This window comes from Nymphalis io, chromosome 18, assembly GCF_905147045.1.
Source record: "Nymphalis io chromosome 18, ilAglIoxx1.1, whole genome shotgun sequence".
Lineage (NCBI taxonomy): Eukaryota > Metazoa > Arthropoda > Insecta > Lepidoptera > Nymphalidae > Nymphalis > Nymphalis io.
Window position 1 is genome coordinate 7,709,516 of NC_065905.1, and position 21,267 is coordinate 7,730,782.

The window sequence follows — 21,267 nt, forward strand, 5'->3', positions numbered from 1 at the left end:
TCTGGTAGGTACCAGGTATGGCTTGTTACCTTAACGTGTTCGACGCCGTGCGTGGTGGAGTGCAGCGCGTGCGACGCGGGGGGTGTCGGGAGAGATGTCGTCTTTTGTTGGTCCTTATCGTTCAATTCCTAGCAATGTAAATTTATATCACACATTATATCATTGATTTTAATAAATGACAAATCATTTAATATGCATTAAGATGCGCTTCACTTGGTACAACAAGAGAGCCAGTTTGAAGGCACAGAAATTTATATTTCGAAGCGATAATGATAGCAAGAGATAGTTCATGTTACTCTCGCTATGTCACCTGGTAGCTCAAGGTCTTGCTCTGCAGCGAGAGGCTGCGCGAGAGGGCGCGCGCCCGCACCAGTTTCACAGACGACACGCCCTCCACAGCCTCCGTTTCCTCCGCGTTCTCCCCCTCCAGACTCAGGAACACTTCCTCCAGGGTCGTCATCGATACGCCATAGCTCGTTATACCTTTAAACCACAGTATGATTCGGAAATATTTGGCATTTTCTATAAATAACATCCAACATTATCAACGCGCTTTGCTCTCATAGGTTATTATAACACAGAATCGCCAACGTCCGCACTGCACTCACCCAGGCGGTTGGTCTTGTCGCGTATCTCGAGCTCGATGGCGTGGAAGAGCGGCGGGAAGAGGTGCACGGCGTAGTGCGGCAGGATGTAGGACAGCTCGCGGCCGTGGCGCCGCGCCTTCTCCGCGCGCGGCACGTGCCCGCGCACCAGCCGCGTGATCTGGTGCTCGCGGCACGCGCCTGCCACCACTCACAGCTCATATATACGCGTCACGATTCTATATTTCTTTCTTTATTTATTTAGTTTGATTTTTGATGTCACCCTTATAGGGTCCAAAAAAACCTTTATTGCTGATTAGCTAATCGCCCCGATTTCGCTTAAAAAAAATCATTTTGGACAACCGTTTTTAACGTCTACCTCAGGAAAGCATTAACTGTGACAAATTTCAAGTCTATCGGGCGGATAGTTTAGAAGATCTCGTACTTCGCGTATATATATATATATATATATATATATATATACGCGAAGTACGAGATCTTATATATATATATATCTTATATATATATATATATATATATATATATATATATATATATAACACCATTTTGTACAACATAATGAAACGTCAAAATACTATTACAAAACACAGTGTTTCTTAAAGCATTGTATAAACTGCTCCAATTATCTTCATATTGATCGAATTTGTGTGGAAAAACATACTCACCATCTAATACTAGTGTCAAATGATATCCGATTCCAAATTTGTTTTTCAAAAATAACGATGTTCCAGCGCAACGAACCTACGAACAATATGCCTCATGTTAAAAAACAATCGATCTGAGTACCTAACATTGAAGTTTTAAGAAACAGTAAAAACAGTTATAAATGTTGGATATATTTCATTAAGTCGAGATGGCGAGACGGAGAATTTCCATGTGCTTAATTGGCGATTATAATTCATCTCGTGCTTGACGGTGAAGAAAAAACATCGTGAGGAAACCTACATGTGTCTAATTCTGCCACATGTGTATTCCACTAACCCGCATTGGAGCAGCGTGGTGGAATAATCCTAAAACCTTCTCCTCAAAATGGGAGAGGAAGCCTTAGCCCAGCAGTGGGACATTCACAGGCTGTTACTGATATTGCATTTCATATATTTCTAAATACTTAATTTACAATCTTAAAATCAATGAGTATTATTTGGGCATGTATCATTAATAACATATAGCGTACATTCTGTACTAAACTGCTTGACATCGCAGGAAAGACATAAATGATCGGTAATCTAGGTTCGCAACTTTCGTTATTATTTATAGTATAAGTAGGCGGACGAGCATTTGGGCCACCTGATGGTAAGTGGTCACCAACGCCCATAGCCATTTGCATTGTAAAAAATGTTAACCATCGCTTACATCGCCAATGCACCACCAACCTTGGGAACTAAGATGTTATGTCCCTTGTGTCTGGTATAACACTGGCTCACTCCCCTTCAAACCGGAACACAACAATACCAAGCACTGCTGTTTTGCGGTAGAATATCTGATGAGAGGGTGGTACCTACCCAGAAGAGCTTGCACAAAGCCCCACCGTCAGTAAAAAAAGATTCGAAGCATACTCTAACAAGCTCAATGGTATTTTACAAATATGACACAGATTATTTTAATAAGAATTCTTTATCACGGAACATACAATAAATCTTCTTTATCATCTAAAAAGCTATATCGTGCTATCATTATATCCTATATTTACAATATTAGTATTAAATAATGTCTCAAGTCAGATAGCAAATAAAAGAAACTCACCCGTCCCTTGCTGATAACGGCCTTCCGATCTCCCAAGATATCAGCTTCGTCCATAAAGTGTGTTGTCAGCAACAAGACTTTCCCTCGACGCGCGCGTTGTAAGATACGCCAGGTCTGTCTTCTGGATACGGGGTCTACTCCTGCTGTTGGCTCATCTAGGATTATTATCTGAAAGAATCACCAATGTGATTGTTCAGCTATTGAGAATAAGTGTATTGCTAGGCTAGTCTATTAGACATAGACTAGGCCATTTAATAAATTCAATCCAAATCATCGGTCAAAGTTGATAAACTTGGGATCAATGAACTATCAATACAAATCCTATCAAGGTTTTTCGTTATTATTTTTACAACATTATGTGATGCCTTACTTTAGGATCTCCTATAAACGCGATGGCTATACTAAGTTTCCTCTTCTGCCCTCCAGAAAGATGTTTGGAGAATACCGAAGCTTGGTCCAGAAGCCCAACCTCTGATAGCGCCTTGTGTACTTCATCAGATATCCTTCTACGTGGTATACCCTGAAAAGTTGTGAACATAATAATATATATTTATAAAAATGAAAATTAAACATAGGCAGAAGGCACAGTTAGGTTCATAAAAATAGCAGACTATTTTTATGAACCTAACTGTGATAAGAAAGTATGAACTAGTAGAAATCCTAGAAATAAAATAAAATAGGTAATCCTTATATATATAATAATAAAAGAGCGTTTTTAGAAAATGGTCTACACTTTTAGTGACCCAAGATCTGGCGTGTATTTAGTTCAGAGTTTAGAGAAGTAATAGCGCCAGCGTCCTGGGTTTAATGCCGAAGGGATTTGTTTTGGGCGACGTTTATTTTTTAAGCGTAATTTACATACATTAAATGTGTAATTTACATATATCTGATTACTTTTATTTGTTGTTCATCACATCACAATTCCTCTAAAGATTTGGGCGTAAATTCATATACAAACCTTGACAGCAGCAAAGAACTGCAAATGTTCCTTAACGGAGAGCAAGTCGAACAGAACGTCCTGCTGCGGACACACGCCGATCATCTGGCGTATCTCGTGCATGTCATTAGGGTCCCTGAAACAAATTATATCTTCAATACTTCCTCGTTCCTTAATTTGCGATACGTTTGAATATTAAATCTAATATGAGATTAATTTGAAAATAATAATATAATTTCTTATTTCAGCTTCAATAAAGTTTTAAATCATCAATGCATTTTGTCCAATCGAAGTATTATCAATTGGATTATATATGTAATTTAACACAACATTAAATTATTCATACCCAAATTTTATTTTATTGTTTTTCTTTGCACGCACAAATTGCGCACACACAAAATAATACTTCTTAAGCAAATCAAGTTAAATTTACTTGTGGTGGATTGAGATTAGATATGATTTCAAAGTACATCATTAGTAGTAAGCTATAGTTTTGTTCAACAGGTATTGTTTCTTACCTGACATCTAAGCCATACACGTATGCTGTTCCAGCTGTCGGTGCCGTTAAACCTGTCAGGATGTTGAAGAGCGTGGACTTTCCAGCACCATTATGCCCGAGCACTGCTGTTATTTGTCCTTCGTAAATGCTGAGGTCAATTCCGTCGATCGCTTTTACTTCCGGTCTCCGACAATGACGGAAGCTCTTCTGTAGCCCCACGATTCTAATGGCCTCTTTGTCTTGCAGTTCTCTGAAATATCACCATTTTTTCAGTATCATATTTAACTTCACTATACATACAGGACATGCATAGGATATATGTACATTTTGAGTAAGCCCCCTAAGGTAAATTAATTGTTTCCTTTAAGCAAGTTACTTGAAGAAAGCAATATAAATTGATTTCACGTATGACATAATTGGTGCTTATGAGTAATGTCATGAAAAATGCGGTTAGATTAGCAGTTGCAGTACTTGGGTACGGGTTCGATGTCCTTGTGCAGCGCGTCCCCGTTGGAGTGCAGGTGTTCGGCCGACACGCGCGTGCGCCGCCCCACCCAGAACGACGGCAGCAAGCAGAACCACGGCTTCTGTTTGATGCCGTACTCGCCTGAAACAATCGGATGATCTTAATATGAGCGTGAAACTAGAACAGATTATTAACTAAATTATTAATAACACAGGCATAGTTTAAATAGGGAAATAATCAAGATAGCGTGCGCAAGCGATCTCGTGGTCCCCAATCGTGATCCCAAAGTAAGAGAGGGTACCGCTGGATTTAGAAAGTATTCTGGCAGAATTTAGGCAAAGATTATACACACATGTACCAATTAATTATTTTCTACGTTAAAATTTAGCAAAATAAAGACACTTCACTTTACAGGATATGAGTGCTGAGTGCACTGAAAACCCCATTGTTAAGTACTGGCATGTCGTACATGGCGACAACAATCATAAATAGTTTAATTATATAGTCTAACATAGTTTTAAGGATAAAGTGTTACTAACAATAATATAGTAAGAAATTTGTAATATTTTGCTGTATCTCAATTGTATGGACTTTTGTTGTCTGAAAATAAATGATTATTATTATTTACATAAAAGGACATAAATATGCAAATATTTTATTATTTACTCAATCAGTCATCAATCTCAAATAGATTGTACTTCACAGGATATTATAATAACCAAAGCCACATCAAGAGCTACAAATATGTATATAACTGTAGTTACTTGGTACAACCGCATCCAACCAGTACGCAGCTAGACCATAGAGAACTGTATCCACTGCCATCATAATGAGACTGCCTCCGAATGGAACTCCAGGCCCACTCCATAAATTATCCCAGGTCACACCTACTCCCGCCATGTCCAATACTAGAGCCTAAAATATGATAAACAAATCAATACTTATTACAAACTCCTCGCACAGCTGGTTTGAGCCTTATCTTCTAGTTTCTATTCTTATAAGTAAGCGATGAATTTAAAAAAAAGTACCGAATGGAAAGAGTTAAAGATTTGAAATATACCAACACAATTCATCAATCAAGATAAAATTTAAAAAAAATCTGATACTAATAATACTTTTGATTATAAGCTTAATGGATGCTAAAATAAAGTTAATTGAGAGGTACCTTATCCATGGCGAGGGCGTAACAGCTGGAGCTTATAAGAGAGACGAACCAAAAGGCGAGAGAATCAGCGTTTGATACAAACACCTGGATGAAGTATAGCCCGCTCATCAAGTTTACGGCGAAACTGCCCAGAATTCCAGCAGTCTACAAATTGTATAAAATATTCAGCACCGGGAAAACTAGAACACTTTTCGTCAAAATAATAGTCATGGTTATAAATTTTGCCATCCAATGCTGGACGAAAGTCTCCCGCATAGAACGCCAACCATCCCGATCTTGGGCAGTCCGCATCCATTCCGTATTATAAATTCCTTCATGGTTATTTATTTATTTAAAATTTTCTTTTTTCACTTTTATTTTAATCTAAGATTTACTTTTACTACAAGTTTAATAACAATAAAAAGAAAGTTCACTTACCCTGGCTTTGTCGAAAAAAGGCGTGAGCATGAACGCGAAGGTTATGATAGTAAATCCAAAAAGAAGCATCAACAGGAAAATTAAGATGTAAGACGAGTGCTGGAAAACCTGAAAGGATATCATTAGTCAGAATAATTCCGATAGTAACATAATTTAGACAACCTTTTTATCAAATATCTTACTACAATGCATTATTTCACAGAGTCGAGAATTTCAATTATAGTTAAGTTTTGTTAATTTTTTTAAACCTAATAATATTAACTGTGACTTATCTACATGAACGTTCATTAAGAGCGGACATTTGTACAGACATTTTTAATATTATATACAAAAGTACATTAATTTGATATAAAAATTATAGTTTATCGGCGTAAGCCATGTAAGCGTTGTCGTCGTTTGTTCGACGACTTGTTTACAAACATTGTCCGTTTTCTTCTAATTACAATATTAATAAGAATGATTGTACATATAAACCAATATAAAAAAATTATAAATCAAAGGGAAAACGGCACTAAGCTCCGTCGAGTGGAACTATATTGATAGTACAATCAACAAAACAACCGACACGAATAGCGAATTTTTTTCATAATTTTCATACATTTATATAAATATATTATAAAATTAAATAATTAAAGGAATATTTTACCTTTAAAGTGAAGAGCAAAACAGTACTGACGATGGACAGAATTGTAACAAAAACAGCATAAATTAAAAACCACGAACCCCTGAAAAGAAATTAAGAATATTAATATAATAATATTAACATTAAAAATAATATCGAATTAAAAAAACAAAACGATAAATATATCGTTCTAAGAACCTTTAAATTCTTATTAACATAAGGTCATGTCATGAAACAACTAGATAACTAATCGATTACAGACGTCGTAAAATTCCACAACCTACCTTTATAAAAGAACAAAAATCATAAGAAGGAAACTTACCAATAAACACTATCTTTTAATCCCATTATTCTCATCCCTTCCCGTATTTTCTTCTCTTTCTCTCCAACCACAAACATCAGGAGGTAGGTTATGAATTGTGACAGCGTCATCACCATGTACATCGGCATAATCACTCTGAAGATCACGAGCCAGTCCCCTGTATGCTGGCGTTTGGGAAATTGGCGTAGGTCGACCCGAGGTGGAAAAAATCGGGTGCCAGTATCCATCTAAGAAATATAAACGAACGAATACGTAGTAATACTAAGTTGATGTGATACATAATTATATAAGAGCGTTGAACAAGAGGATTTTATTTTATTAACAAATCTAAATATTGGCTTACTTTAATTTTAACATAATCAATCAGAGTCTGCAACGCCAGGAAACCTGTATAATAATACTGAAGTACAGGACACGTATCCTCCCTGTGCATTTCTGACAGAGGTATTAGCTGTCCCCCTCTAGACCAGTCCGAAGACCAATCTTTAAATCCGGTTCTCTCTCGACATTTAGCAGGTGAAGTTGTGAGAGTCCTAGTGGAAGGCGTGCCACCATCACGGGATGGATTCGTACGAATTGTGTATCTGAAATTTTATTTTGAAATTCTCTCTTTTCAAAGCTATAATGATACAGTAATGTACTACTAGTTTATTAATATTCCGACAAAGCCACTTGTAGCTAGAACAAATGAATTCAATCTAAAATTGCGTGGTTCAAATTGAAACGAGAATGACAATGAGTTTTCATATACTTAATTTGTAAATTCATCTCGTTTTCGGCGGTGAATAACAACATCGTGAATAATCATGTATATATTGGATAAATCTACACGTACATGTGTCCACCAAACTTCTCCTCATTTATATAGATAGCTCTTTTTTTAATTTGGCAACGATCATTTTATATAAAAGAAATTTACGTTTGAATTTTAAGAATTAAATTTAGATTTTCACTATGAACCGCTAATATACATCTGATAATTAAATGATTCAAATATAATCGTGAACAGAATGAACACAGAATCGTATTCAATAATCGTAATAACCCGAAATCAATCCCAGTGTAAAATTATTACCTGAGCGGTTCACCATAAGCGCCAGGATCAGTATGAAAAATAACAGCAAGAGGGAACCTCTTGGCATCGTTGTGGTATGCATCATTTAGATCTGTTGTGTTGTTATATCTGATCCAGTTGACAGGATGTTGACCAGACTCGATGAGCAGCGAATTAATGTCGTCTAAAAAACCCTGTGAATTAATCCCGTCTTAATAAACTACAAATGTTAGAATTAAATTAATTAAATCGAATCTTCTTTCTATCTCAAAAAACTATTGAAATATTACAATCACATAGCATCTCCCTTTTTCTTTTATAAGTTATTCCTGAGGTTGTCTAGAATAAATTGCTATTTCGCGCTAGTTGCTGTGTGATGTATGATATTTTCCTGTGTGATGTATAATACTTTCTAATGTTTTATGATAAATGTATAATATCTCGTTAGTGCGTTGATGTGCTTAAAATTAACGAATACTTCACCAGTTTCAAGACAAAGCAGCAAAATAAAAAACTGTTCTTGTTCTTAAGTCACAATTTATAGTATTTACCAAAGTCCCATTGGCGGTATCCCAATCTGCCACTACGGCGACAGAATGGTTATCTGATATAACGTCGTGGTGGATCCTCAATAGCCTGCCAGGTTTCCTGACTTCAGGAAAATTAGGGTTCGGCACTAGCATCTTGAGAAATATAAGCACGCCCAGAGAGTAAAGAGGAACCAGAACTTCCTGAAATAAACATCAAAATTAAAATAAATGTATGTATTGTTGTTTTAGCGCTCGTAAAATCAAATAAAAATTAAAATGTTTTATTTTTCTGACTACTTCGAAAGGTGGTAGTTCCGGTGGTTAGTGGTGGTTCCGTGACTCTCTTGCTTCATATTTGATGATGAGATTGTTTTTGTTTTTAATTTTTTTTTTTTGCTTTTAAATAGTTGCATAAGTCATCAAAATTCAAATCAAAATGATCTATTCAACATTGAAGCATATTATAATGCGAATTGCTAATTGCCAGTCAAACCAGAAACTACCACCGATTCGGAAAAGAAACACCCAGCCCAGAGAAGAATCGGCGAAAGAAAATCAGGAATATACTATATACATGTATAAACTATAACAGTAATCATCCCTTATTTCATAAGTTAATTTGAAATTGTTATGAAAGGTTATCCTCTCTCTCTCTTTCTCTTTCTTTTGTTTAAGTATTGATGTCCTCCTGACCATTTCGGCCAAGAATTATTCACAAGAGAGATAAGCCAACCTAATATTATATTGTAAATGTAATTCCGTAAAGGATTTCCGTATTCCTTTTTCTTTTGTTTCCATTTCATTGTTTATGTACTTCCCGTGCAAATAAGAACGCAATTATAAATGGCGTCGCCTGTCGCTCGTGATTACTCACTGCGAGGGTTTTCCTAGTGTCGCGCTTTTTGAGCAACAGACTCCTGACGACGGTGGCCCAGAGTTGCGGCCAAAAGGCCGCGGGCGGACGCGTGCCCATCGGCCCTCGCAATCTGCTACCTATCGCCACGCAGTCTGGCTCCTTTTCGCATTTTCTGTAACAACACACATAAAAACTTAAATATCATTTCTGACTTAACATTTTGATAATAGATATCGCGACGCGCGACCATTTGATACTTCGTTTATTTATTACATACGATGTTATTCATGACATTAATTGCCTACAATATTGGTAGAATAATCTGTTTAATGTCTGCTAATTATATCAAAGCCATCCTGTATGTATTGATTTATTGCATTAGATATAATATAATTGGAAATCTATCTCGATCTCATCTCGCACATGTAGGTGACATATAAAGTGTCACCACGCTATGCCGTACTGTCGCTAGCGTTCTTGAAGGTTTACTGTCTGTAAGGAATGCGTCGCGTGCCGCAATACAATTCCCAATATACGTAACAGTCGTATTTTACTTCGGTTTACAAAAGCTTTACAAAATACAAATTATAATCATATGACAACTGCACTTGCAACGTGTTTGTTGTTTATTACTTTCTTTGTATGTTTGTTATCTTCCAAATCGTGTTAGCGTAATACATATAATAATAATATCCTGGGACATGTTTCACACACGGCCATCTGATCCCAAATTAAGCTTGTACAGAGCTTGTACTATGGAAACCAGATAACTGATATACTACATGTACCATTTTTATTTTGTAAATACATACTTATATAGATAATTACACCCGGGACAAACAGACATGTTCATACACACAAATATCTGGCCTGGGTGGGAATTGAACTCACAACCTTCGGCGTGACAGGCAAGCATCCACCAAACGCTCCAACCGGCTCGTCAAACATATATGCCTAAAATATTTACCCGACAATACATAATAGGTAGATATCAGATCCTAGATTCTACCAAGATAAACAAGCAAAAAACTCAGCACTAAAAAAAATTTGATATGTAATAAATGTTTATATGATAAACTTAATACATTAACACGGAACCAAAACATTGTCATGAGCGCCTCACGTCTTTCGTCAGACACGTGAAAGCCATAGCCGAGAATGAAAGTATTCCGATGGGGATTAACGTGTCAAAACTAAGAGGTTGTGAACTACCTCTTAAACTACACTATTTAATGACTTTGTAAAATATCATCGGTATAAATTACTAAAATTCAACAATTTTATTCAGCAGGATATTATTTACATATCTAAATAATATCCTGGGACATTATTCACACACGGCCCTAAACTAAGCAAAGCTTGTACTATGGAAACCAGACAACTGATATGCTACATATACTACTTTTCTCTTGTAAATACATACTTATATAGATAATTATGTACATCCAGACTCAGGACAAACAGACATGTTCATGCACATAAATGTCTGTCCTGGGTGGGAATCGAACCCACAACCTTCGGCGTGAAAGGCAAGTGTCTACCAACCACGCCAACCGGCCCATCAAGGATTTATTATATATAAGATTACATAAATCGCTTGCCTTTATCCCATTTATTCGATATGAAGATGACGCAGCGTATTTCTAGCACTATATACACTATGATTGGACATATTTTTAGGGCCAGATAATATATTTTTACGACCAGACAACTTGCTTTTGTTGATATTTGAATGATAATGTATTCTGTTTTATTTTTATCTTTTTTATTTAAAAGTGTAGGCACTATATATTTACAAAAGAAAATAAATAACTAACAGCTTGTAAATGTCTCCGCTGAACTCAGGACTTTATTCTGTTGAAAATAAGTATTCGATCTGAATCTCATCCACCTCGCTATTCCGACGGGAATCAGCGAATGTACATAATATTTCCGATAAACTTCCGACACTACCTTAAGCGGACAGGAGATGAATTGTAAACACATTTACTTGAAAATTCAATATTCTTGCTCGGATAAACCTACTATTGGTTCTATTACAACTCAAGTTAGGTTAGTTTAAAGGTATTGCGACTAACTTTCAGGGGAATTACCTTAAGTTCTTCCACGTCGAAATAGGTTCAATGGTTAGTTAAAAGGTCGGATATCTATATTAAAAGGTATATAGATAAGTAAAGGTAAATAGTTACCCGTACCAGCTTCACACGTGTAGAATAAGGTTCTACATAAAACGTTTATATTTTCTTCTTTAGTCATGATTTTTTCCTCAATGTTCTTCAACGATCACCGTGATATTTCAGCCAATTTATACAAAACCATAATTAATTATTATATTATATAATATAACTTTCTCATGGATCGCTCTGTTAATTGGCGAAGGCCGTATGAAAATCGGTTCAGTAGTATTTGAGTTTATCGCGTTCAGACAGACAGACGCGACGAGGGGAATTTATCTTATAATATATCACTAGATATAGCAAGGCAGATGGCCAAATAGGTTATAGACATTTATATTGTGCATATAATTACACAAAAGTTCGGCTATATAAATTATTGCTGTTTAGTTGAGGAATATCTTTTAAATCGGTGGAACCTGACCAGATGGCATTCGCAAAAACTTACCACCTACATCGTATATTATGGTAAATAACTTAATTTACTACTGAATAAAAAATATGTCTGTTACTTATAAAGTAAGTTATAATATGACGGAAGAGTAGTAGGGGAACGGCGCAAGGCGCGGCCGGAAGCGGTGTCCTGACAGGTGCACGGCGCCAAGGGGACTCCGACCCTTGTTAGGGTGAGTTACCCGCTAACACTGTTATTTTAATCGATGCTATAATTATAATACGAACTCTTTTATGGATTTTGTAATAGTACCAAACATTGGTATACGTGACTCAATTATTTTTAGAGTATATACTTTTTTTTTATAATTCGTACCTTGTTCATGACATAATTAATACGAACTGTCATTCCTCTAGTATGATAATGGCTTGAACTAATTATAAAATCTTTATGAGTAATGATATCCATATGCATAAAGACAATGCGTAGTTCTCCAAATTATAATAACGTAACCTTTTTCAATCAACAGTTGTCCTTCATGATTGACGTGTAATAAAAGATAGGCGTGCCTCGGTTATCTAAAAGAATTTATCGCAAATCCTATAGAGTGGCTTTTTATTATTGTGGAATATTTTTCACGGTGTAATTATAACTTAACATACTCTGAACAAATCCTGAAGTTCGATTAATATAATTATGTGGTGTTTAAGAAATCAAACACGGAAATCGATACATAACGTTCAATGCTCAGACAAGAACCAAAGTTATACATACTTTTATTTTTAGAAAGAATTCGAGAAATTGTTACAACATAGTATTTTCAGTAGTTTACAATGCAATATTTAAAAACTAAAGTCAGCAATTCGTATAGAAGACTCTACGGCTGTCATACATGATTGCGTGCTATGGACAGAACTTTACTTTTGTTGATAAAATACAAAGCGAATCGATTTGCCCAAGAACAAAAGTACATAGCTGACATAGTTCTAAATGTTTGCACTCAGAAATGTGAATGTTAACCATTAGTATTAAGTTATTTTTATTTGCTTAGCGGCGTTTAGTTATTCCAATAAAGCTAACATAGAATGGCCGTAAAGTAGAAAAATATACTTGAATAGTTGAAATGCACTTTTGATGCTTAGGCCTAACTCAATTTAAAATATTTGTAGGTAAAATATACAGTACAGCCTGTGGATGTCCCACTAGGGTAAAGGCTCTCCCTTTTTGAGGAGAAGGTTTGGAACTTTTTCCACCGCGCTGCTCCAATGCAGGTTGGTGAATTACACATGTGGTAGAATTTAAGTGAAATTAGACACATGCAGGTTTCCTTACGATGTTTTCCATCACCTTCAAGCACGAGCTGAATTATAATCACAAATTAAGCACATGAAAATTCAATGATGTTTGCCGAGGCTTGAACCCACGATCATCGGTTAAAATACACGTGTTCTTACCACTGGGCCATCTCAGCTTCAATCAATATTTTCAAAATTCATCTCAAATCAATAAAATAATAATAAAAAAAAAATGGTAAAATATAATAATTTTTAATATTTTTAATTAATAATATAATTTAAATTTATATGATCTAAAACTTTATAAAACTAAATGAAATGAAAGAAATAGTTAAAATGAACACGTTTTCAATCAAAACATAAGTAGGACAACGAAGTTGTGACATGTTTTAAGGCGCGAAAATGAATACAAAATGGACGATCGCGTGGCAAAAGAAAATGGCAGATTGCACTGATTAGAACTTTTTATACTCGAACATCCGTGAATTAGTAGAGGGCTGAAATATGCAAGCAAAAACTACTTATAAGTTTATTTTTGTTATACATATCGTCAAAGGAAAAACAATGTATTATTTTTTATTAAAAAATCTTTATGATGCATTATGTGCATCCTTCGAGTATCGCGTCACTTCAAGCTTGATGGAGTAATTTGTTCACCTCTGTTATTAACCTGACTGTCTGTTGTAAGGAAGGACATCTTACGCCCACCCTTAAGAACTTAACGACTTGTAATAAAACATACAATATACATAAGTTACATACACATATACCTACACACACATAAAGATAATCACTATTTTCAACAATTCAAGTTCAGTTAAAATAAAATTAATACGTCAAAATTAAATTGCACACTGACTTCGAACAGCTTTAATTACGTTAATAGTTCAAGGTAGTTTTTGGCCGCTTGTTTCAGGTGTTAGTTATAAAAAATAACAAATATCCTTCCTTCCGATAACTTACTTTATGCCAAATTTCATTAATATACATATACATTTTACGCTTTTTTAACCGTAACTTAACTTTTTAAACCGTAGTTTAAAAAGCGTAAAAGTCTGACGGGATCACTTTCGCATTTCTAATATTATAATATAGGTTTTATTCAAAACACTTAATTATTTTTTATATATTCTGTCATATTTGGAGACAGGAAATTGTAGTTTAATTTTCTGTTTTTTTTTTTACATATTTTATTTTTAATCTTGTGGTGTGGGCATTGAAACGAGTAGTAACATGAGTTACAGAGCTGTTCTATTCGATAAATAAGCATAACGCAATACTTTTATAGCTACACAAATAGCTTGTGTTAATAATAATAAAATAACTTCATTCACCAAAAAGAAACAAAGACAAAATTAAGGTACAAATCCTTAAAAAAGTGAATTTGATGAAAGGTCGTAGCATCAGCTAAGCTGCTTTTCAGTCTACACCCTGTACATATGCTGTCAATACAAACATTACATTCAGTGCCGTAAAAGGTAAAATAAGATATAAGCATATTTCTAATATTCGTTAAAGTAAGAAATGCGTTTACCGAAAAAGGTCGCATTTTTAATTATAAGACCGCCTTTTAATCATTTGAGGTACAATAAAAAAATATTTCTATTCCATCCTATACATAAATAACTATACATAAAATATAAATAAACAGGATACTACGCAGTTTAATTTTAACGATTTAAAGGACTAGCTGCCAGTCCCGGCTTCAAGAGTAAAATTAATTCAGTCTATAAAGTTTATATTTAAAAAAAAATCATTTTTAGCTTTCTAGATATTGTAGTTTTGGCTATGCGTTCGAAAGTTGAGATCCTCTTGGAATATCGAATATGTGCTCCTGGATTTCATAGCAAAACCATCAATACAGTAAATAACTGAAAAAGTGTAATACCTAAGTTTCTTGATAATTCTCCTCTAGAATCTACATGCTCAACCGGTGCTAATTGAAATTTAAATTATTCTTGTGAGATTACGAGTCAAAAGTGCTTTAAAAATGTAAGAGCATACTAGAATAAAGTATATTTTTATTTGATTTATCTTAAAATTTTGTATCACCGTATAACGATGATACATATCGAAACAGCCACGGTACTTACTATAAAATTTTATAATAACCCTACTATTGCCTAAACGTAATAATTAGGTTAGAAAAAAACAATTGACATGTTATCACGTCATTCACTTGTTAAACGAATGAGATTACACGTTGTATTTAATGCTATTTTATTAATTACAACTGGTCATACCATGCACTAGAAACATCAAAGTCATTGTAGATTATGTCTGTATGATTAAAGTTATTATATTTTCCACGCGAGTAATATCAACGCTCACATACTCTACTTATAAAATAACATGTTTATTTGTTAATTGTAATATTACTTGGCGGTTAAATTACGACGAGAAGAATTTAAAATTAGAACGTAGCAATATTTACTAGTATTATTAATGCGAAAGTGTTTGTTTGTTTTCACATCTTAAGTACTCAACCGATTGTCATGAAATTTGGCATACATATTGTCAGGGGTGCATATGGTACCTAACTCTTGTCCTTTCCTTCCTATGTAAACATAAGTATATAATGCCACTGTAGCTGAACTAAGCAACTATTGGTACCTGTATTTCGACAAAAATGCTAAACTTTGTGCGTTGTAGACCTCTAAAAGACTTACCCTCTAGCGAGAGGGCTGTTGTTATTCAACGAATTTAACTGTACATTATATCTTGCACATATCATATATACCTACTGAGAAGGATAGATAAACTTAACACAAAGTAACAGAAAGCTTCCGGCTTCGTAAAGTCGGAGTCAGTTAACATTTAATTATTAAAAAAAATTAATAAATTAAGCGTATTGTTCTGTATAAAATATATTAATTCTGATAGAGATAGATCAGCCGAGATGGAGTGGTTAGAACGCGTGAATCTTAACCGATGATCGTGGCTTCAAACCCGGGCAAGCACCAATGAATTTTCATGCGCTTAATTTGTGTTTATAATTCATCTCGTGCTTGACGGTAAAGAAAAACATCGTGAGGAAACCTGCATGTGTCTTATTTCATTGAAATCCGCCACATGTGTATTCTATCAACCCACATTGGAGAAGCGTGGTGGAATAAGCTCCAAACCTTCTCTTTAAAAGATAAAAAAATATTGGAGTTAGTATTAGTTGATTTTCTACAGGAATAACAATTTTTGATTATTACATGTATATGATTGTTGAAATTTTTTTTATTGATTTTCGTGCTTATTCTTTTCGATTGAATATACATTTCGAGCTGGTAGTAGCTATAGATTTTGTCTTGTAAATATGAATAAACTATACTTTTGATTTTGATACAATAGCATAAAATTTTCGAAATAATAACAAAATAAAATTATACCGCACTGCACTCACTACTACGAAAGAGACAGAAGATCTTGCTACAAACTCAGTAAATATAACTTTTCCTTTTCACCTAATAATGTATTTATAATTAATACAGATGTACACATTGGCAACACAGACTGTCTAACCAATACTACTACCGTCATACAATTCTATATACGAATGGTTTTATGAATCGAACTTGGTTTGCTTACTACAATAATTTAATTACCTTTTCACTACATTATTTACTATACCATAAATCCTTTATCTATTAGAAATAAAGTTTTTTTTGAAAAATGAATTGTACTTATACACAGTAAACGCGGCTTAATAATACAAGTAAGAAAAAATTATTCCTTTATTATTGCGTCGTAGATTTTATTCAAACAATTAAATAAGTATTTCTAATTGATACGATGATTATAACTTTACTCGACATCATTCACTTTTAACAGAATTCTCAGAAAATTTTGTCGCGCTCTGCCTAATAGTCGCCGCTTGGTACGCGACAGCACAGCACTTTATATAATGCGTCATTTGTATTACTAAGAACTTATATAAATACAAAAATTATAATCTATTTATAATAAGCTACATGGTTTTCAAGAAAATGAATGTGTAAACAGTTACTTTACCAAAACTGATAGAGTATTGATAAAGGGTAGAAATTGCAAAACTCTACACCTTAGTCAACTTATAATAAAGTATATTTGTTCGGTTTTCAACAAAATTTATCTGTAAACTTTAAGTTGAGTGAACACTAGCAAAAACATTGTCTTTAGTTAACTAAAACGCAATTCAAGATGGCGACCCATTCAGCTGGTCGGATCACTCATTATATGATTATGATGAAGAGGCTGGCATTTGTTCAATTCTTGAATCATTTGTTATTTAAACTGACACAAAACTGTTGCGATTTTTTGATGACGACAATTTAATGGCGTATTTATTTGTGAAATTTAAAACAATCATTACTCGTATAAATAATGCCGTGTAAGATGAGAAATAATTAGAAAAAAAGTATTGAGTTGAGCCCACAAATTAAAGTATTTTTAAGAAAATAGAACTACATTAATAGTTAGTTTATTTAAAAACTGTATACTTTATCGATTTACATACTAAATATATACATGACTGCCTCGTTAGTCTAGTGGCTTGATGCAAGGCCGCAGACCCGGAGGTCCTGGGTTCAATTTTCTGGTCGGGCCAATAACAAGTTATTGGGTTTTTCTGACAGAAAATTCTCAGTAGCAGCCCGGAATCTACTGGAAGTTGGCAGTGTGTACACTCCCGTGCCTCGGAAAGCACGTAAAACCGTTGGTCCTGCGCCTGAACTCTTTCCGGTCGTGGCGGATTGCCGTCCCATCGGATTATGAGAGTGCACCTGTTTATATTTATATATACAGCGTGTACTTATTCATGTTACTAATTCGGATGTGATATAAATGAAGTAAAAACGTAAACCAAACAAGACTAACACCACCTGTACCAATCCCATTTATAAACAAATAACATTTTAATAATTTACGTAACTGGTATATAAATATTATTAGAGGTTTTTATTGAATTCGAGGGTCCTAAAACACCTTATCTTTTCTATTATTATTATTACTGGTCTTGGACTGGACGGCTGGTTCATTTATTGCCCAGAGTACCAGAACTCGATTCAACGGGAAAATGGTGCTAGTATTTTTGCCACTATCCTACGCGATCATGATTTGTACAATAGCTATTTTTATTTTTTATTTGTAATTACTTAAAACCCAAATGTAAAGAATTCTAATGTAAAGTAAATTGAACAAAGATAGCATACGATAAATATAAATATAGGGAATGAAAGAATAATTAAAAGTGGCCATCTGACTACAGAGTACAACGCAATTCAGTTACCATAATCATCACCACTAAATAATAATAATAATTATAATAATAAATAACTTTATTCACTAAAACAAACAAAGACAAAATTAAGGCACAAAACCATAAAAAAGAGTTAACAATATGATATTTGATAATTGGGTGAAAAGCTCGTAGTCTCAGCTAGGCTGCTTTTCAGTCTAAGCCTTATACATATGCTGCCAACACAAACGTTACATTCAGTGCAGTAAAAGTTAAAAGAAGATAAAATTACTTTTCCCATTCCTAAATAAAAGTCGGCGCGGCATGAAAAAATAATAATTGACAGAGTTTTACAGCCGGTCACCTAAATATCTCCACGGCAACCGTCCTTACAAATGTGTTTGCTTGTGTGTGATGGATATGCTTAATAAAAGTTTCCTGAGCGGGCTCTTATGATACCCACAGGTTAAGGATATGGTTGCTCTATCCCATCCTATTTTAGTTAACCTGGAGGATGTTAACATGCCAAAAGATGGAGCATTCCGCAATCACGCCGATCTGTGGCTCAAATTTTTCATCTAACTAGAATAAGGAATTTGTCCTTACTAACGTTTGCATTCACTGTGCCAGACAACATATTATCCACTGAGTATTCTACAAGAAAAAAATAATAATTCTATAATATATTGGTCTATAATTATTCAGATCACGTGACCAGCGATTATATTAATGGTGGTGTTGACGTCAATTTCGCAGCCGGTATAATTGGACCGGAAAGGTCAGCAATACGATTATTCCCAAAGGCAAAACGAAAAACGATACCAGTGACGACTTGAATTAAATCTTTAAAGGTTTCAAGCTTTCAGATAATCCGTATCACTAATACCCGTTAAAGACAAGATTGTTTTTACTGTACTGACAACTCGGTTTGTTGAAACATACTCGTGCTAAGCATTTATTTAAGTAAATTAATAAATATTTCTATAATTTTAACTACCTAAGTTAAACATTATCCACGAACTTACTTTTAGAATTAAATACTGGTGTTAGGGCTTTGTGTAAGTTCGTCTGGGTAGGTACTCACTCATCAGATATTCTACCGCAAAACAGCAGTACTTGGTATTGTTGTATTCCGGTTTGAAGAGTGAGTGAGCCAGTGTAATTACAGGCACAAGGTATATAAAACATCTTAGTTCCCAAGGTTGGTGGCGCATTGGCGATGTAAGCGATGGTTAACATTTCTTACAATGCTTTAGATATTTCATGCAATCTAAATGCTTAACCTCTGATTGATAGTCAAATTTTAATACAAATTGAATACCTTATTTAATGTACCGATGATACCCATTACCAAACCCAATAAGTCCCCAATATTAACATCCTTATCACCATTCCACGGAGTCATGTCTTATTTGTAATATTGATCTTTTTGTATTTAATCTAATAGTTTGTCATATATGTATTATTATTCTTGTATGCATATGTTAACTTTATAATCACAAAATTTGTATGCTCATAACAGTCCTAAATATATAATTTAATAAAAATTGTAGCTTATGTCAATAAGCCTCAAATAAAAATGGTTTCGTGCTGATATTATCTTTCCTTTTCAAAACTGCCAAAATTTCTATTACATACACACAAAAACATAGCATATAAATGTTAAATGTACTCTATTCTAATAATAAAATTGTTGAACAGTCGCGAAAGAAGCCGTGACGGGTTTGTAATAAAAAACGTAATATGTGATTTTAGCGATGTATGATATTGATTAGTCGCCTTGACGCTCAAATGAGGCGCTCCTACGACACACCCTGTGGGTTAACTTCCTATCGATCCATTGGGTTTGTTGCTTAACTGCGGGTTCGGTTCTACACTGAATCACATTTACGTAACAGGGAGGGAATGGTGGCTACTCTGTGCTTGCTTGGCTTTAAGCTTTATGTATTGATGCATAGGAAGCAGATAGATAAATATAAGAAAGAAGATATAAGATATATAAGCAGTATTTGGTATGTATGTTGACAGTAGTATACTTTAGTGAGATATTCCAGACGAATTTGTGGATCATGACTGAAGATCTCAGCACATCTTAGTTTTCATGAGCTTAAAATACATCTCTTGCGTGGCGAAAAAAATAGGTAACCTGCATTTGCCGAATACCGAAATCTTACACATTTTATGTATAATAATCTCCAAGCCTTCGTTGCGATGAATAGAGGCCTTTGTCCATTGGCACATTTACGATGTGCTTATTAAGTTTACCTTATATATAATATAAAAGTTAATTACTAATTTTTTGTTAAATATATAATTAAAATAATAACATAAATAAAATTTAACGTTATTGTCGTACCAGTCAGTGCAATAAAATTGTAATACAACAAGTATTACAATTTTATTGCACTGACTATTGAATGAAAGTTTATAAAAAAAATATATTAAAAATAATTATTATTTAATGTTTATTAAATCACCCTTTAAATTAACTTTTGAGAACATAGATATAACATACTAGCTGACCCGTGCCCACTTCGATGGGCGGTAAACATTTTTACTTGTGGTGAAATTATAGTTGTGGTTCGGTTAGTACCGAGTGCTATGATTTATTTCCTGACAAAAGTCGCGTTCGCCACGACATCCGTCTACCACGAAAAAGTTTTCATTTTTTGGGTTAATATATAGCCTATAGCACTCACAAATGATGTGGCTTTGTATTGGAAAAAGAATTTTCAAAATCGATTCAGTAGATCCAGAGATTACCACCTACAACCTCACAAACTTTACCTCTTCATACTATTAGTATTGATATTTATATAGCTTAACTGAGTGTGTTTATTTTTGGGAAGGACATAATGGGGACGATACAATGTCACCGTTTTAAATTAGTATAATCATCCCCTAATTGAAAAACGGATAAATCTTTTCACCGTTTACTCTTAGACATTCAAGCAGTTTTAATAATAAACTATACGACAGTAA

The 21,267-nt window shown here is 34.3% G+C and overlaps 1 protein-coding gene across 1 annotated transcript in view; it reads right to left on the reverse strand.

The window, feature by feature from the left end:
- Positions 1–21,267, reverse strand: part of LOC126775703 (cholesterol transporter ABCA5-like) — a 48,072-nt gene that overhangs the window by 13,255 nt on the left and 13,550 nt on the right. Inside the window, exons 2-19 of the mRNA XM_050497774.1 lie at positions 9,235–9,388; positions 8,382–8,561; positions 7,852–8,024; positions 7,120–7,360; positions 6,777–7,003; positions 6,479–6,557; positions 5,833–5,940; positions 5,416–5,559; positions 5,015–5,165; positions 4,256–4,391; positions 3,804–4,034; positions 3,307–3,421; positions 2,719–2,868; positions 2,349–2,516; positions 1,271–1,346; positions 609–785; positions 311–483; positions 30–128 (exon numbers count right to left, since the gene is read on the reverse strand). Coding sequence (XP_050353731.1) covers positions 30–128; positions 311–483; positions 609–785; positions 1,271–1,346; positions 2,349–2,516; positions 2,719–2,868; positions 3,307–3,421; positions 3,804–4,034; positions 4,256–4,391; positions 5,015–5,165; positions 5,416–5,559; positions 5,833–5,940; positions 6,479–6,557; positions 6,777–7,003; positions 7,120–7,360; positions 7,852–8,024; positions 8,382–8,561; positions 9,235–9,388 — 2,782 coding nt within the window. The remainder of the gene's footprint in view (positions 1–29; positions 129–310; positions 484–608; positions 786–1,270; positions 1,347–2,348; positions 2,517–2,718; positions 2,869–3,306; positions 3,422–3,803; positions 4,035–4,255; positions 4,392–5,014; positions 5,166–5,415; positions 5,560–5,832; positions 5,941–6,478; positions 6,558–6,776; positions 7,004–7,119; positions 7,361–7,851; positions 8,025–8,381; positions 8,562–9,234; positions 9,389–21,267) is intronic.